The following is a 16,581-nucleotide window of genomic DNA, read 5'->3' on the forward strand; positions in this document are numbered from 1 at the left end:
TTCCTGGTGCATTCAAATTTGGAATAGTTTGTGTCTTCCCCTATTAAAAGCAAGGGGGGGGGAGAGTTCTATTTTGTTGGGTCTCCTGTGGGTTGTTTTTTTAAGCAGAACAGACCTCTGGGTATAGGGCAGTACAGTGGTAGCTCGGGTTAAGAACTTTACCTCAGGATGAGAACAGATATTGTGCTCCGGCGGTGCGGCGGCAGCAGGAGGCCCCATTAGCTAAAGTGGTGCTTCAGGTTAAGAACAGTTTCAGGTTAAGAACAGTTTCAGGTTAAGAACGGACCTCCAGAAGGAATTAAGTACTTAACCCGAGGTACCACTGTATATAAATTTAATAATAAAAGCCCAAGATCTACCAACCGGAAGCTGGTGCAAGAGACTTAGAATTCACTTAGGATTAAAGAACAGGATGTTACTAAGGACATTCTGAGCTCAAGACTTGGTTTTCGGTACCAAGAACTCAACCAAACTCGTAGTCCTGTCACAAAAACATGCACTCCAAAGTAGCTTCATTTCAGCTGCTGAAATTGGGTGGAAATAAGTTGTTGCTACTATAAAATAATTGGGGGACAAGGAGCCTTTGCTGATCTAATACGAGACACCCAGATTGGTCCATCCCTGTGTTTTCCCACAGCAGTTGGGAAAAGGTAATGAAAACAAGGGACTGGAACACCTCAAAGCCATAAAGCTACAACTTTGGGGCCTTTTCAGGGAAAAAGGAAAACAGGCTTATATAATAATGCAACATGCAGAGGGAGCAAATAGACAGCTTGGTTGGTAGATCATGTATCCCTTAGGGTTGTGGGTTCGAGACCCAACTTGGGCAAACGATCCCTGCATTGCAGCGGTTGGACTAAATAACCCTTGTCGTCCCTTCCAACTCTACAATTCTATTATTAATATTTGTATACAGCCTTTTATCCATATATCTCAGGCCGTTTCACAACATAAAATTACAAGATAAAACATAATAAAAATAAGAACATAAACCAATAATCCCCCCTCCCACAACACATTTAAAAGGGCATAGGAGGTCAGTCTGCCAATGGCTGAAGAGGAATGTTTTTGCCTGGTGCCTAAAGATGTATAATGAAGGTGCCACCTGAATCTCCCTGGGGAGAGCATTCCACAAACAAGGTGCCACCGCAGAAAAGGCCCGTTCTCGTGTTGCCATGCGCCAAACCTCTCCTGGAGAAGGTACATGAAGAAGAGCCTCAGATGATGATGCCAGGATCTGGGTAGGTTCATATGGAGAGAGGTAACCTTGAGGGCTTCCCAGAAACGATCTGGTGGACCACTTTGAGAACAGGACGTTGGCTGACGAGGGCCTTTGGCCTGACCTGGCTGCAGGACTTCTGTTTTCTTCCATAAAGCACTCCCCACCACCACATCACGCAAGTCAGTGGAATGAGTTGCGCAAATCACCTCTTATCAACCTTCCCAACGTTTCTCCACACGCACACCTCTCGCGCCACCAGAAAACGGCAAGGAGACTCTGCACTCGCAAGCGGATATGAATCACAGGTTAATTTAATTACAGCATCGGTTAATTTACATCACATCTTCCCTCTTGTCACCCACATGGGAAGAAAAGGAAGTGGGTGGGTGAGTCCCCCCCCCAACAGAGATTTCTGGGCAATTAAATACTGTTAGTCCAGCCAAGGCTATTCCCCCCCATCCCAACCCAAGCAGTAACAAATCCCGCCAGCGCTGACTGTACCATACGCCCTCAGAAGATTGAGGGGAGGGCACCGGGGGGGAAGAGAGAAATACAGCCAGTTGACTAGTCCTTCGTCATCAGCCTAGAAAATAAAACAGTCTGTAAAAGCACATGGCTTCTTACATCTCTGGAAGTCAATTTTTTTAAAGGGGTGGGACGGGACATTATTATTATTATATGTAAAACTAACCACAAGGAACTTCATTGTGAGCAGCTAAATTAACACACCTGAGGCCCATTTCCCTCCCAGTGGTTGGCCACAGGAATGCGGGGGGGGGGGGGAGAGATAGAAGCCCAGATGTTTTTCCTGTGGTGCCCTCCATTGCCATAGACCACCTCCTGCTTTTATCACCCCACTGCCCTACTTTTCTTGCCTCTGCTCCCCCTACCGCAACACCTGCTGAGGTAGGTGGGTGCGGTGGGCTTTTTGCCCCTATAAAGAAAAGAGGGAGGGAGACCACAGCTCTCTTCCCCTCCTAAAAATGCCCCCTTTCCCCCATTATGTAGCATTTCATGCCATTGTAAGCTTACAGGTAGGAACGAATCTCGATTTTGTTGTCGTTGTTTGAGGCCTAGCTGCCAAGAGATGCATTTAAGCCGTTAAAAGAGGGTGGTCTGGCTGCAAATGTGGGATTTTGTCCCACTAATGCTATTGAGTAAGTGATAGCCCCCACCCCAAACCCCTCTGGCCTGTGAGGAGGGAGAACGCAGGTGAGCAAAATATCATGGGGAGGGGGGAAGCAGAGGACTGACAGGCCGGATTTGGCTCCCGGGCCCCACAGCTCCTGACGGCTACCTTCTTCTACATCTTCTCAATTTTTTTTTTAACACAGCCCACCTGCAATTCAGGCAAACTTTGGAAAGCTTCAGTCAAGGGTGATTAAGAGGAAACAATTAAAACACCTTGATAATTACAACTTTCCCTACCTGCCCCCCCACATACACACAGTTACACTTTGAACACAAATATACACCTCTTTTGCATCATCAGCTCCCCAAGTCACCCTATTATACTTTTAATTCTGCGTAGGGGGATCAAGGAGGGAGGTTGAGGGGGGGAGAAACGCCAGGCCCCAGCTCTGCCATCTTGCCCTCCACCCTGCAGGTCAGCCCCCTCCTGCCTCGCCTGGGCGCAGGCAGGAAATGATTCCACCCTCCTCCCCGCAGCTGCCCCTTCCCCTCCCCATAGTTTGAAAGTCCTTCTATCCTGTTCTGATAGACTTCTTCTTTTTTTTAGCACAGGGCAAGTCCAGCGGAGTCCAGCCGGTCAGACACTAAGCAGCCAAAAGAAAAAGAAGATGGCAATGAAGAGGAAGAGCGAATCCTGCCAGCTGGATGGGCGGGCAGCTTCTGCGTCTAAGCAAAAAGAGAGATGGAGGAGCTCAAGGTTAGAAGGAGGCACCATATACCATTACAGGTAGATGCAAAAGTCAAGGTAGCCGATACATTTTCATAGAAATCCATTTCCGGGCAATAAGTGTAGTGGCAAATTCAAAAGTGCAGGGTTCCTCCATGATAGTCACAGCCATCACACCCCTTCTAATAAGATGGTACATTGGGACGTATTTGAAGAATTCAGCTTTCAAATTCCAAACATGAGGGGTGCTAAAAAAGTTGCAACATGACTTGGGAGTTCAAAAGATCTTTTGGTTAAATTAATATAATTTCTAATGGATGATTGAATATTGCATTATTTGATAAAAGCTGTTTGTTTTAAAGTTATTGTGACTTTTTTATATCAGATCAGATTGTTATTATTGAAGTTTGATGTTTTATTATGTGTTTATATGTGTTGGCAGCCGCCGAGAGTGGTTGGGGCAACCCAGCCTTATGGGAGGGGTACATATAAAATTATTATATTAGCAGCAGCAGCAGCAGTAGTAGTAGTAGTAGTAGTAATAGTAATAATAATTTAGTTTTGCTTGGTAAACAAAATGTGTGTAAGACTGCATAGAAATAATTAAAAATGATTGCCAAGTACTTACAGTAATATACTATTACTATTTTTATTATCATTATTACTACTGTTATTCATATTATTTCCCCAACAATTTTTACTGTTTTGCATTTAAATACAAGAACATATAACTACTGTAACATGTCTAGTGGTACATTTTTAATGTTTCATATGCAGTGCATAGTACACAAACAATATATTTATTTATGTATTATCACCTCAAGTATCCACAGAGATTATTGAGTTGGGGGTGGAATAGAAGTATCTTCCATTTCATATATTATTGTTATTATTATTAATTATTATTATCATTGTTTGGCATTACCTGACATTTTCAGAAGTTAAAATTTAAATTATTTGGTTTGCCGAAAGCAGCTTATGGGCTTCTTCATCGAACATAGACTTACCAATCTCAGTGCTGTCTGATAACAAAAATAATAGTTGATTTGAATTCTTCATACCCAAAAACAATTTTTTTATGACCACTCACTGAAGAAATTTGCAAAAATTAAGAATGATCCACCAAAATGACAAGTCCTAATACAATAATCTTATAATTATACAATAATAATACCATATTGGCCCAAATATAAGTCGCACCCGAATATAAGCTGCACCTTTAAAATTCAAGAGGAAAAAAGACATACCTGAATATAAGCCTCTCCCTTAAAATTCTGCAGGCACTCACACCCATTCCGTTTTACCTGTTCCAGCAGCGATATTGTAAAAGCCAATTTTTGTAGGGTCACGAATTTAAGTCGCACTTTAAGTCGGAATGGGGGGGGGGAGTGAGGCTTATATTCAGGCCAATACGGTAATTATGGATGTATCACGATAATCAGGGCAGACCTCCATGCACTGCTAGAACTACAAAGGCTATAGTGCTCAGGATTTGCAAAACATCCTGCCTGGAACTATGCAAGCCCCCAACAATCAGCTGATTGTAGAGTGGGTGGGCATGGCTTAGACCAAACAGGCTTGAGGGCCAAACACGGCCTGCAGATCAGAGGTTCCCTACCCTAAGACTTGAGACAGGAAGAGAAGGTAGGAGGTGACCTGATACTGGTTAAGGCTAGACAATCTAGACTAGTACTGTCTGCTCTGACTGGCAGTGCTCCTCCAGGATCTCTGGCAGAGAGAGAAGGAGAGATCCTTTCCCAGAACATGCCACCAGCAATCCTTTTGTAATTGGAGATACCAGTATGGGATGGAACCTCGGACCTTGTGAATGCAAGGCAAGTGCTCTGATGCCGAGCTAAAATCCCTCTCCAAATACAGAGAAGGAAACAGATGCAACTACTCAGAAGGAAGTAACGCAGCACTGGAGAGAGAGGAACATGAAAGGGACACGTGTGAGAGCCTGATGGTGGAACAACCCCTTCTCTAAGCCAGTAAAGCGGAACGGTAAGGATTTCAAGCACAGGTTAAGACTCAAGCACCTGCTTGTGTAAACGTGACCCAGCGCAGGGCTGCTGCCAAGTTCTCTTAGTGGCAGCTTAGCAGGGAGAGACATGGCGGCTTGCCCAAGCCCAGCTGCAAAAAAATGGTACACCTGAACTTAGCACAGACACTGCAAATCAGAGTGAGGACGCAGCTATTACCTGGGTAAAACCCACAAAGGGTAGCGTGGGAAAACACAAGAGATTAATCCCAGGGATGTACAGGGTGTTAGGGGAGGGGTAGTACCTCTGGTGGAGGAAAATCATGCTCCTTTGGGGGTAGTTTGCCCACCTTTGGTCCCCATCCTACACTCAGCTCTCTCACCTGCGGCTCCTAAAAGCTGTTGGCGTGCGACAGTGGTCACACCCCAGGAATGGCTTTGACGGGCCAGCTAAACCAGGTGAGGGCAGCTGATGGATTTCAAACTCTCAGTGAGTTAGGGACTTCCCCTTCACGCGAAGACAGGCTCTGGCAGACTCGGTGGATGAGACCAATAGTGGGTCCAACCGCCGAGAAGGCAGTTTCTGCACATGCCATACACGGAAGGGAGGGACAGGTGAAGCTCACCCACCTGGGAAGGTAGGAGAAGGAAAAGTCTGATCCTAAGCCTCTGCTGCCTTGCGGGATAGCTTCAGAAGTAGAAAAGGCTAAGGGAGTAAACCCTACACAAATCCCTAAGACAGTTGGATGGTGCTTTGCATGCCTTCTTCTGGCAACTGCTGCAGCCAAGCTGGTGTCAAAACACTTGCTCTGCATTCCTTTGGACCACATCAGCGAAGATGCCTCAGAGAGGTCACTTTGATGCTGCTAATACAGCAGTTTGACTTCACCCCTGGAGGTGCCCTCCATTGTCTCTTGAGGCAGACAGAAGCCAACAACTACCAACTACCTGCCTGCAGACTGTCTCGCCAGAGTGGTGCATGCTCTGGTTATCTCCCGCTTGGACTACTGCAATGTGCTCTACGTGGGGCTACCTTTGTAGGTGACCTGGAAACTACAACTAATCCAGAATGCAGCAGCCAGACTGGTGACTAGGAGTGGCTGCCAAGACCATATAACACCTACATTGGCTCCCAGTATGTTTCCGAGCACAATTCAAAGTGTTGGTGCTGACCTTTAGAGCCCTAAATGGCCTCGGCCCAGTATACCTAAAGGAGTGTCTCCACCCCCATTGTTTAGCCCAGACACTGAGGTCCAGCGCCGAGGGCCTTCTTGGTAGTGGCACTTGCCCTGTGGAACACCCTCTCACCAGATGTCAAGGAAATAAACAACTATCTGACTTTTAGAAGACATCTGAAGGCAGCCCTCTTTAGGAAAGTTTTTAATGTTTGATGTTTTATCATATTTTTAATAATCTGTTGGGAGCCGTCCAGTGGCTGGGGAAACCCAGCCAGATGGGCGGGGTATAAATTATTATTATTATTATTATTATTATTATTATTATTATTATTATTATTAATCCAAGAGCTTGGTTGATAGGACGAGTAAGAACGGCTGTGGAATTTGAGTGTGCCCTTATGGGCAGATTTGTGCAACAAGCTTAGACCTGTTTTTAAACGTAGTGCATTACCTGCCCTTTCTCCTGGGGTACTGTAGCCAGTGGCAAAAAACCCAAAGGGGAACGCGCCAATGCCAAATGCCATGTGGAAGCCAGTGGCCGCGTCGGGAAAGGCGCCCATGCCCTGTCGGAGGGAGGGGGAGCAGGGGGCAAAAAAAAGAAAGGGGGAAAATGTAGTTTAGTAGTCTGCTGCAAACTGCAAAGCATTTCAGCCGGGATCAGTCTATAGAGGGCTAGAAGCAAGCGGCACTCACCCCTCGGGACTCCGGCTCTGGGCGCTGCCCTCGTGGCCGAGGAGGGGTCTTCAACCTGTGATAGGAAGGGGGGAATATGCATAAGCAGCACTGGCAGGTAGGCAGACACTCCTCCCGTTCATCAGTATTTCATAGCTGTCAACGCTTCCCCCTTTTTAAGGGAAATTCCCTTATTCCGAATAGGATTCCTCGCAAGAAAAGGGAAAACTTGACAGCTATGCAGTATTTTCACCATCACCCCCTGTCTTCCCCATAACAGGGCGCAGAAGGAATTTTTAAAAACACATTAGGATAAGGATGTAGTATTTACAAAACACTGGGGGAGGTGGTGGCTGGGCTTGGAAGATCTACAGAGGATGGGGCAGGTCCTTGCCCTGAGCCTGCAATTCAATGCAGCCGAGAGGCAACATGTTTACATTGGAAGAAGAGCATCCTCACTTTCAGAAGTGTTTTGCCCACCTAGTCCTTCATTCTGTTCTCACAGCAGCCAACTGGATACGCATGGGAAGCAATGGCACATTCCCTGCTTGCGATTCTCAACAACTGATTTTCAGAGGCATGACTACTAGCCATCGATAGCCCTCTGCTCCATGAAACTGTCATAACCCCTTTTAAAGCAATTCAAGTTCGTGGCCATCTTGTGGATTTGAATGGCAGGAAAGGAGATTCCGACTAAATGCCAGGAAGAACTTTCTGATGGAAAGAAATGTTTGACAGAGGAACAGACGCCCTCAGAAGGTGGTGGAATCTCTTTCCTTAAGCAGAGGCCGGGATGCTTTAGTTGAGATTGCAGGGAATTGGACTCGATGACCCTACTGGTCCCTTCCAACTCTATGATTGTATTGATCACACATTCCTGGGCTAGGCAGTTGCCCAGAGATACTGGGCTTGGGACCTGGAAAGTTACAAATCTTTCCTTTTATCAGAATAAGAGACGCTTCAGAGCCAGTAAAGGACTCACGGCGAGAGATATTGCAGAAGAGAGGAAGGGAGACCAACTAGCCTACAGGAAAAGGAAATGCCACTCTAGCCCAGAATTCCTCTATCACTGAGGATTGCCAAACTAGCAGGGAGCCTAGCATAGGGAAACAATTACCTGGGATCCTGCTGGGCGGAGCTTCCACGTCCATAGAGAGGGATGACTTTGTCCCGGCTGATTCCTGCCTTGCACACAGGACACTCCTGGCGCTCTGGCCGAGTTTCTAGCCACTATGGAGGGGGGAAAGATGGCAGTGAATGTGGAAGAGTTTCTCCCACCTGTCCCCAAAGATATGCAGATCATATGTAACCAGGGCAGGGAAATCTCAGGCACCCAGGGCAGGTGAGCAGGCAGGCAGGTGGGCACAAATGCAGAACTCTCTCCAGGCCATCCCCCTCACCCTGACCCTGCTTCAAACCTAAATGTTTTGCCTGGCTGGAATGAGCCCTTGAACTCTGCTCATGCCTCTTGCTTGTCTGAATGGAAGACAGAGAAGGTTGCACAACTGAGCTGTTGTTGTTGTTTGCATCCATCTGTCTCAAGAGACAATAGAGATTGCATCTGGGGGTGAAGTCAAACCATTGCGGTAGCAGCACCAAAATGACCTCCCTAGGGCGTAAGCTTGGGCAGTGTGTCTGGAGGTTGATGAGCCCCATCTGCCCCTCACTTCCTCTACAGCCTTTTTGACTGCTGGACCCACCACTGGTCTAATCCGCTGAAGCCTGTCTTCAACGCAGAGGAAGCCCCTAACTCACCGAGGGTTTGAGACCCATCGGCTGCCCTCATCTGGTTTAGCCTGCCAGGCAAAGCTGCTCCTGGGCTGTGGCTGCTGTCACACGCTGAAAAGCTTCTAGGAACCACAGGTGAGAGCTGAGTGCAGGCAAAACTCACATTTGCGACTCTGCTCACTTTGGCTTTGCCCAAGGTCCCCTGATCAGGTAGCGGCCCATCTTAGCCCAGCCTCCTTTTCTCACAATGGCCAATGGCCTCAAGCAGGATCTGAGCACAACAGAACTCTGCAGTTATTTTTTACTAATTAAGCACAGACAGACTTCTTATTGGTGGTGGAAAGGTTCAATTCAAGGCCAGCTGCTCCGATAGGAAATATTTAACCAGGTGAGACCAATGGTCCATCTTGATCAGGATTCTGTCTCAACAGAAGTCTGCCAGATTAGAAACAAAAGGAAGGCTCACAAACAAGGTAGAACACAGATAAACCTGCTCTCTTCTCCTGTGGTTTGCCTTCAGCAGTTAAAAAAGATATATGGCTTCTGCACATGGAGGTTGCATTTTCCTCGAGCATCCTCAATAGGCACAAATATTATTAAAGCCTCCTATAAAAGCCTGCCTCCCATAAAAACATAAGAAGAGACCTGTTGGATCTGACCAGGCATGGCCAAATTCGGCCCTCCAGATGTTTTGGGACCACAACTCCCATCATCCCTAGCTAACAGGACCAGTGGTCAGGGATGATGGGAATTGTAGTCCCAAAACATCTGGAGGGCCAAGTTTGGCCATGCCTGGATCTGACCAATCGCCTATCTATTTGAGCATCCTGTTCTCCCAGTAGCCTATGGGGACTCCGCAAACTGGCCCTGTTGCACTCAGGTCCTGCTTGCAAGCTTCCCGTAGGCATCTAGATTGGCCACCTGCCAAGCCGACACCATAGCAGGTAGGCTCACACACCAGGGCAGGTTCCCTCAACGACGTCTTTTGACACCTTCACCTTTCCTCGCCCTAGAGGTCAGCAGCCGAGGAAAGGGAGACACTCACCTGGTGCAGACACGGCCAGCTAGGGAAAAAAAGAGAAGAAAAAGCGAGTGACCCTTTTAAAACCTCGAATAATAATGCAATTTCGGGTTGTTGTTTTTTAAAAAGCAAGAATCATATGCCTGACTAAGGCCACACAGAGAAAAGCTCTAGGTTCTGAAATTCCCACCCCAGATACCTTCGGAAAGCTAATCCTGCAACTGGCCACACATCACGCACAGGGAGCTTCACAGAGCCTGGTTCTGATCCGCACACCCTAAGCGTGTGATGCCACATGGGCTGTCCTTCGAGGTCGCCACCCACCCTCTTTGGTTTTTAGACAGTGGTGAAGTGGCAGTCGAAGTCAAGCGAAATCTGGTGCAGCGCCTGCAGCTTTAAGGCCCCCCCGACAGGCAGAAATCCAGCAGGTGAAGCTTCTTTCCCAGGCTTCTTTGCAATGGAGCAAACCTTCCACCTGCCAGACCCAGTAAGAACAAGAGCAGCTCTCCCTGCCGGGCACCTTGTTCTGTGCCCCCCGCCCTTTTAAGGCTGCCCCCCAACTCTTCAGGGCCACGCCCCTTTCTGCTCCCCACTCCTCCTCACCAGTACAGGTGGCCGCAGAGCCCAATGACAGCTTCTCTGGCAGGCTCCAGGCAGATATTGCATTCGAAAGCGCTGCGGTCGCGGTTTGAACCCTCGGGTTCCCCGTCCGGGACCCCCGGACCCATCCCGGCCGCCGCCGCCATCTTCCGCCCTCACTTAAACTGAAGGAGGGGAGCCGGACACGCCCGCTCTTCAGCAATTGGCCCCGGCGCCCGTCTTTCTCGCCTTGCCGATATTTCATTGGAGGCAGAGGCAGTCCGTTGTGGCACCTGGCGAAGATGATTGCGCACGTCCGAGTTAGTCCCGCCTTCACAGCTCTAAGGGGGCGCTCGAAACTTTTTTGACTGGCTGCATCGCTCGGGTGTCAAAATGTGAGGTTACGTTATTGGCTAAGAGAGGCCTCATTCTCCCGCCTCCCGCCGTCGAGCAAAATAAGATGTCATGTGACTTTAAAGAGAGAGGTGGGGGTGGGGCGTAGCCTGATTGACTGGAAAGCCAACCTGTCGAGAGCAAGACAGCAAGGATTGGGGGCGGGTGCACGATGGGCACGTCTGGAATGCAGTTGAAAGCACGAAAGGCAAGCACACGCCCTCTACAAAGCCCAAGCTTTGTGATTGGCCAGAATCCTAGATCGGGGCGGGATCTAATCACGATTGCATTATAGGGTGGCCAATGAACAATCAGAGCTCTTTGGCCAAAGGGCGGAGTCTGCTCTCGTGCTGAGCTGTACCAAGCTTGCCCATTTATGAGGCGAAGGTTCATGGGAGGTGAAACATCACTTCCTGCCTCGGGCCTTAAGTTTACTGCTTCTTCCTTAGATCTTAGCATGTTGTCATGGCAGCTATCAAGATATAAGGGTGTCTGTAGTAAAAGTCAGCCCAGAGCCCTCCAGAGCTATGGAGCAGACAGTTATTACCTGGATAAGTCAACTACTCCTCAACCAGGTTTAACTGCAGAAAGTGAGGTGTTACCATAGCAACCAGACACCTGCTTGCCAGTGATGCTGTTGGCATGGCAACCTGCTATCCATCAGTGCCACTGTGGTCCATGTTGGTAATTTTACCCGCCCCATTTAAACCACAATTTTGGTTTTTGGTATCAACCAAACCATTCCAAGGATTCTGTTGTTACCACAATAAGCCATACACTAATCACAAACTTCCCTTGCTGCTACCACCATTGTCATGACAACACACACTTCCCATTACCCCAGCAACTGATGTTACCCGTCCCTAAGCCAGAGTCACCACAAATCTAGCCATCTACAAATGCATATCTGCACTCAGCCAGAGCTCCTGGGATTAATGCGACAATTTACAGCCACCCTGTGAACAGACTTACTAGGAAGTAAGTTCTGGCTTTGCCACCAGTCTTAGGATTGGGTTATTAAGACTGAGAATCATCCCTGCCTGCGCCATGGCAACCCACAGCCATCACAATTGCTGCCAATGTCACAGCAGCCCCAGATGGTAGAGCATGAGACTCTTAATCTCAGGGTTGTGGGAGCAAAGGAAACTCAGCTTACTCTGCTGCTGTTCTTTCTAGGCACATGGAGGGGGGGGCGGTCTCTCATTCTGGGTAGCACAAGCAAGACAGTGCCTCAGGCTTTTTCAACCTGGTTTTCCCCTGCCAGACAATTTTTGACTACAACTCCCATCATTCCTGACCATTGACCATGTTGGCTGGAACTGGTGGGAATTGTGGTTTAAAATGTCTGAAGGGCACCGGATTGGGAATGCCAACACTCATTTTTAAAGCAGATTGTGGCTGCGATGCAATATATCAGGGTTTGCCAATTTGGTGCCTTCCTGGTGGTGTTGGACTCTAACCCCCATCAGCCTCTGTCAGCACGAACAACAGCCAGGAAAGGTGGGAGCTGGAGTTCAGCAACTTATTGAGAGCACTTGCTATGCAGTTCTACATTCTTACCTGGCAGTTCAGCTGAGCTTATTTTGGAATAGACGTGTAAAAGATTGCACTGTACGGAAAAGTAATACAGTGGGGTTTTGTTTCCCCTCTTCCACAGTGGCTCCAGCAAATTTAGGGTAGATGCAAGATGTGTTATGATATGTACATCAGAAGTGGTATACACACCTTACAATTCTAGACATTGAACTAGGCTAGAATGTTAGTTTCTTCCGTCTGTCTATATCGGTGAAAGTGAAACCTGCGATGGTGGCTGGCTTGGTGGCCGGGAATGGTTCTGATTTCTCGGGGAACGAAACAATTTGCCATCCAACTTCCGGAAGGGAATGGACAATTGTCAGTTGGGCTAGGAGCTTCACACAGAGTCCGGCAGAGGTCTGTTCTGCCTCCAGCATTGGAGGCAGTACACCTTTGAACATCAGTTGCTGGGAATCCCAGGTGGGGAGAGGGCTGTTTCACCGATATAGACAGAAGGAAGAAACTAACATGTTCATCTTTCGGGCTTCCCAGGGGCATATATTTTTGCCACTGCGAGAACAGGATGCTGGGCTAGATGGGACTTTGGTTTGATCCAGCAGGGATCCTCTTGCGTTAATATTGGGGGGGGGGAGCCCAGTCAAACAGTCCCGAGATGCAGGAAACTCAGGGACAAGGTGGTGAAAAGAAGGATGCAGAGAAGGGAATGGGGTGAGAAAGAGGAACCTTGAGGAAGGGTGGGCAGCTGTCGGGAAAGCTCAATGCAGGAAGGGAATTGAAGCTAGGAAGTTACCTGAGATAGGTCTCCGAAGAAATTTTACAGAGCATGAGATCAGGAAAAAGGAGGCATGCAAGGGACATAACTGAAGGGAGGGTATAATTGTATCTACAGCAGACACCCCCAGCCAGGGACCCTCCAGGTGCCATTGGCCCTCAACTCTCATCAGCTCCAGCCAACATAGCCAATGGGCAGGGATGGTGGGATTTGTAGACCAAAACATCTGGAGGGCACCAGAGATGGGAGACCTGTGCCCCCCCAGGTGTTGCTGAACTACAGCTCCCATAATCCCTGGCTACTAGCCTTGCTGGCTGGGGCTGAGAGTTGGAGCCCAAACACATCTGGAGAGCCACATGTCCCCCCATCCTTGGTCTGTTGAGGGCCAGATTAAGCATGGCATGGGAGATCCATAGCTTGAATCTCTTGACTTCACTGGGGAAGGGTTTTAAATTATTTCCCCTGTTATTTTGCCCAATCACAATCACCCCCTGAAGCTGACATTTGGCCTTCTTTGGTACGGGTGACTGTGGATAAAAACGGTACAGCTACAATATAGATACCTGTCTTTACCCACACCCCAACCTGGGCTAGCAGCAGCTGGGTGGGGGGGTGGAATTTGGTTGGAAAAACAGCACTAGGGGAAAGGGCCAAGCCCTTATTCTCCAGACACTTAATATCCCCATCCAAATTGTCCCCTCTCCGAGGCTGGCTGCTTATGCATGTTTTAACATAAGGTGATCCAATGGTCTCCTGTGTGACATATAGTTTCTCCCCCACTCACCCTGAAATTCTGCCAGTCATGGCATCTTTTACGGCAATGTTAGGCGCTAGAAACATCAAGGGGCCAATGAAGGTCATAAAACAGGATGTGTGTATGTGTGTGTAGCTGAATTTCACACATTGATTTGAGGGAACCAGCCAACTCCTTGGCTGCATACTTTTTATTGATTGGAATAGATTTTGACATACCGAACACTGCATAGGAATCAGGTTGTGGATGCGACTGCCAGAATCCCCCAATGTTTGCTTGGAAAGTGTGAGTAAATATGGAAGTCTTTCACTATTTGGGGAGTGCATGGCTTTCCACATCTGCAGTAGAGGAAGGGGAAATGGATACAGAGAAACTGAGGAAGAATATGCCATGATTGCACTTACATGGATTTAAATAAGGTATAATGATGTGTGTGTTAACATTCAAAAAATCCATCTGGGATTGTTAGCATATAAATGTGAAATGTCAACATTTATCATATGTTGGATAGTCATAAAAATATAGAATAATTCAGGCTCCAGTTGCAGGCATACTTACTTGGGAGTGTGTTCCACAGAACCTTTGAGTAAGCGTGCAATGGAGTTGCACTGCCAGCCTGTCTGCACGTGGCACTTGGAGGATTCCCTCTGCAACCTTTCAATGCAGCTTTCATTACAAACCTAAGCACACTTTTGCTACCGCAGCGTTAGCCAACCTGGTGCCCTCCAGATGTTGTTGGACTGCAACTCCCATCATCTCCAGCCGTTGCTGCTGGGCCCAAGGTAAGCCCAGCTTGGGATGCATACATTTAAAGCACATTTTCCACACACACCCTCCCCAAGAATCCTGGAAATCGTAGTTTGTTAAGGGTGCTGGGAATTGCAGTTGTGAGGGGTACACTACAATTCCCAGGATTCTTTGGGGAGCAGGGGACATGCTATAAGAACATGAGAAATCTGCTGGTTTAGGCCAAAGGCCTATTTAGTCCAGCATCCATTTCTCAGTGTGGCCAACCAGAGACCCACAGGAAGCACACCAGCCGGCCGGGTGCGTTTAAATGGAAGATGCATAAGCAGTTCAGAGGGCTCAGGCAGGTGAAGGCTGTACTACAGAGTAAGCCCTGTTGAAGAAAAAGCCTGGGGTTGCTTGTGAGTACACAGGTATAGGATCACGCTGCTTGGGAGCAATCCTACAAATACAGGGCACATGCACAGGACTACATTGCTAGTCCACCACCCGTGAGGCTTACTCCAGAGTAAACATGCATGGGACCTATGCCCATAAAAGACACCTGAGAGTAAGCACTAGTGAACTCAAAGGGTTACCTTTTATTTTGCATGGTTTTTTAAAATAAACATTTTATTGAAGCTTTTTCACAACACTTTTCATGTGACACTAAGGTTGCTTCAATGAGTAAAGATACAGAATACATACACACACACACACACACACACACACACACACATATATATATATATACAGTGGTACCTCGGGTTAAGTAATTAATTTGTTCTGGAGGTCCGTTCTTAACCTGAAACTGTTCTTAACCGGAAGCACCACTTTAGCTAATGGGGCCTCCTGCTGCCACCGCGCTGCCAGAGCCTGATTTCTGTTCTCATCCTGTAGCAAAGTTCTTAACCTGAAGCACTATTTCTGGGTTAGCAGTCTGTAATCTGAAGCGTATGTAACCTGAAGCGTATGTAACCCAAGGTACCACTGTATACACACACACACACACATATATATATATACACATACAGTACATAAATCTGTTTTTAATTTGTAATTGTAGTAATCTGCCCTGGGACCCGCTGTTGGTGAAGGGAGGATTACAGTATAAACAATCATTTATACGTCATGTATGTTGAAACAAACATGTTCGTTTGTACATTCCCAACCCTACGCACCCCCCCTCCAAAGGCATAGGGCCCTGTTAGGCATCACATCCAAAACCAGCTTTCCTCCTTCCGAGTAGACATAAACCGCTCCGAAAGCTAACGGAGAGGAGACAAACGCTCCCTTATCTCTATTCCTTTTCCCCCGCGGAGAAGAAGGAAGAAGAGAGAGAACGCTGGCGGGGGGAAGGGGGCGATGGTTGGCAGGAATGAATGAAGCGAGCGGATGAATGAATGGGAGCCCCGGGTGGGAGGCCGGCGGGAGGAAGAGGAGGGGTGGCGAGCCGCGAGAATGCGCGAGAAGCACCAGCAGCAGAGGAAGCAAGAGAGAGACGGGGGGGGGCGCGGAGAGCGAGCACAGTGGTCACGGGGTGGGGAGGGGGAGAGGGAGAGAGAGGGGGGGGACGAGAGAGGAAGGAGCTGCTGCTATTGGCGGCCGGGGCTGCCCATCAGCTGCCCCCCACTTCCTGCCTTTCTGGCGCCCCCCCCCCGCCCCACACTGACTCCAGCCCTGAGGAAGTGGCCCGCGCCGGTAGAGCCACCAGCAGGCAGCCGGGCTCGAGCATCCGATTCGTCCCCCCCACCTTCCTCTTCTTCCAACAAGACCCCCCCATCCCACTTTTCCTCCTTTTTGCAGCGCATCCCTGAAGCAGCAGCAGCAGCAGCTGTAGCTGCAGCAGCTCCATCTCCTCCTCCTCCTCCACCATGGCCTGGCCCTGGGGGCGCGGGGGGTAGCCGGGCAGGGGCCTTCAGGAGCCCCCCCGCCTCCCTCCTCCCCCACGAAGGGGGAGGCCCCGCGCAGCCAGGTAAGGGGGTAATGGGGGGCTGGGGTGGGGGGCTGGGGTGCAGCCGCAGAGCGGGGTGGGTGGGTGGGTGGGAGAGAGAGAGGGAGTCGTCCCGCTACAAGCCACCCCAGGAGGGGTGTGTTTTGGGGGTGCGGGTGCGCTATGGGGCTGGGAGTGGGTCCTCCTCTGCGACGCGAGGTATAAATC

The 16,581-nt window shown here is 48.7% G+C and overlaps 2 protein-coding genes across 3 annotated transcripts in view; one reads left to right on the plus strand and one right to left on the minus strand.

Moving 5' to 3' along the window:
- Positions 1-1,515: 1,515 nt before the first annotated feature.
- On the minus strand, positions 1,516-10,701 carry RNF5 (ring finger protein 5). Of its 2 annotated transcripts, XM_053379402.1 has the most exons (6): positions 10,264-10,659; positions 9,685-9,703; positions 8,029-8,141; positions 6,933-6,987; positions 6,691-6,802; positions 1,516-3,079 (listed from the first exon to the last, which is right to left on the minus strand). In XM_053379402.1, exons 1-6 carry the CDS (start codon positions 10,404-10,406, stop codon positions 2,991-2,993), a joined length of 531 nt encoding a protein of 176 aa, XP_053235377.1. In that variant the 5' UTR covers positions 10,407-10,659; the 3' UTR covers positions 1,516-2,990. The 2 variants fall into 2 exon arrangements, with proteins under 2 accessions (XP_053235377.1, XP_053235378.1); XM_053379403.1 differs by lacking the exon at positions 6,691-6,802 and having other exon boundaries at positions 10,264-10,701.
- Positions 10,702-16,049: 5,348 nt separating this feature from the next.
- AGPAT1 (1-acylglycerol-3-phosphate O-acyltransferase 1) overlaps positions 16,050-16,581 on the plus strand; it is a 45,197-nt gene continuing 44,665 nt past the window's right edge. The window contains exon 1 of the mRNA XM_053379367.1: positions 16,050-16,395. The gene's annotated coding sequence lies outside the window, so the exon portion shown is untranslated. The remainder of the gene's footprint in view (positions 16,396-16,581) is intronic.

Source organism: Podarcis raffonei, chromosome 2 (genome assembly GCF_027172205.1).
Source record: "Podarcis raffonei isolate rPodRaf1 chromosome 2, rPodRaf1.pri, whole genome shotgun sequence".
Lineage (NCBI taxonomy): Eukaryota > Metazoa > Chordata > Lepidosauria > Squamata > Lacertidae > Podarcis > Podarcis raffonei.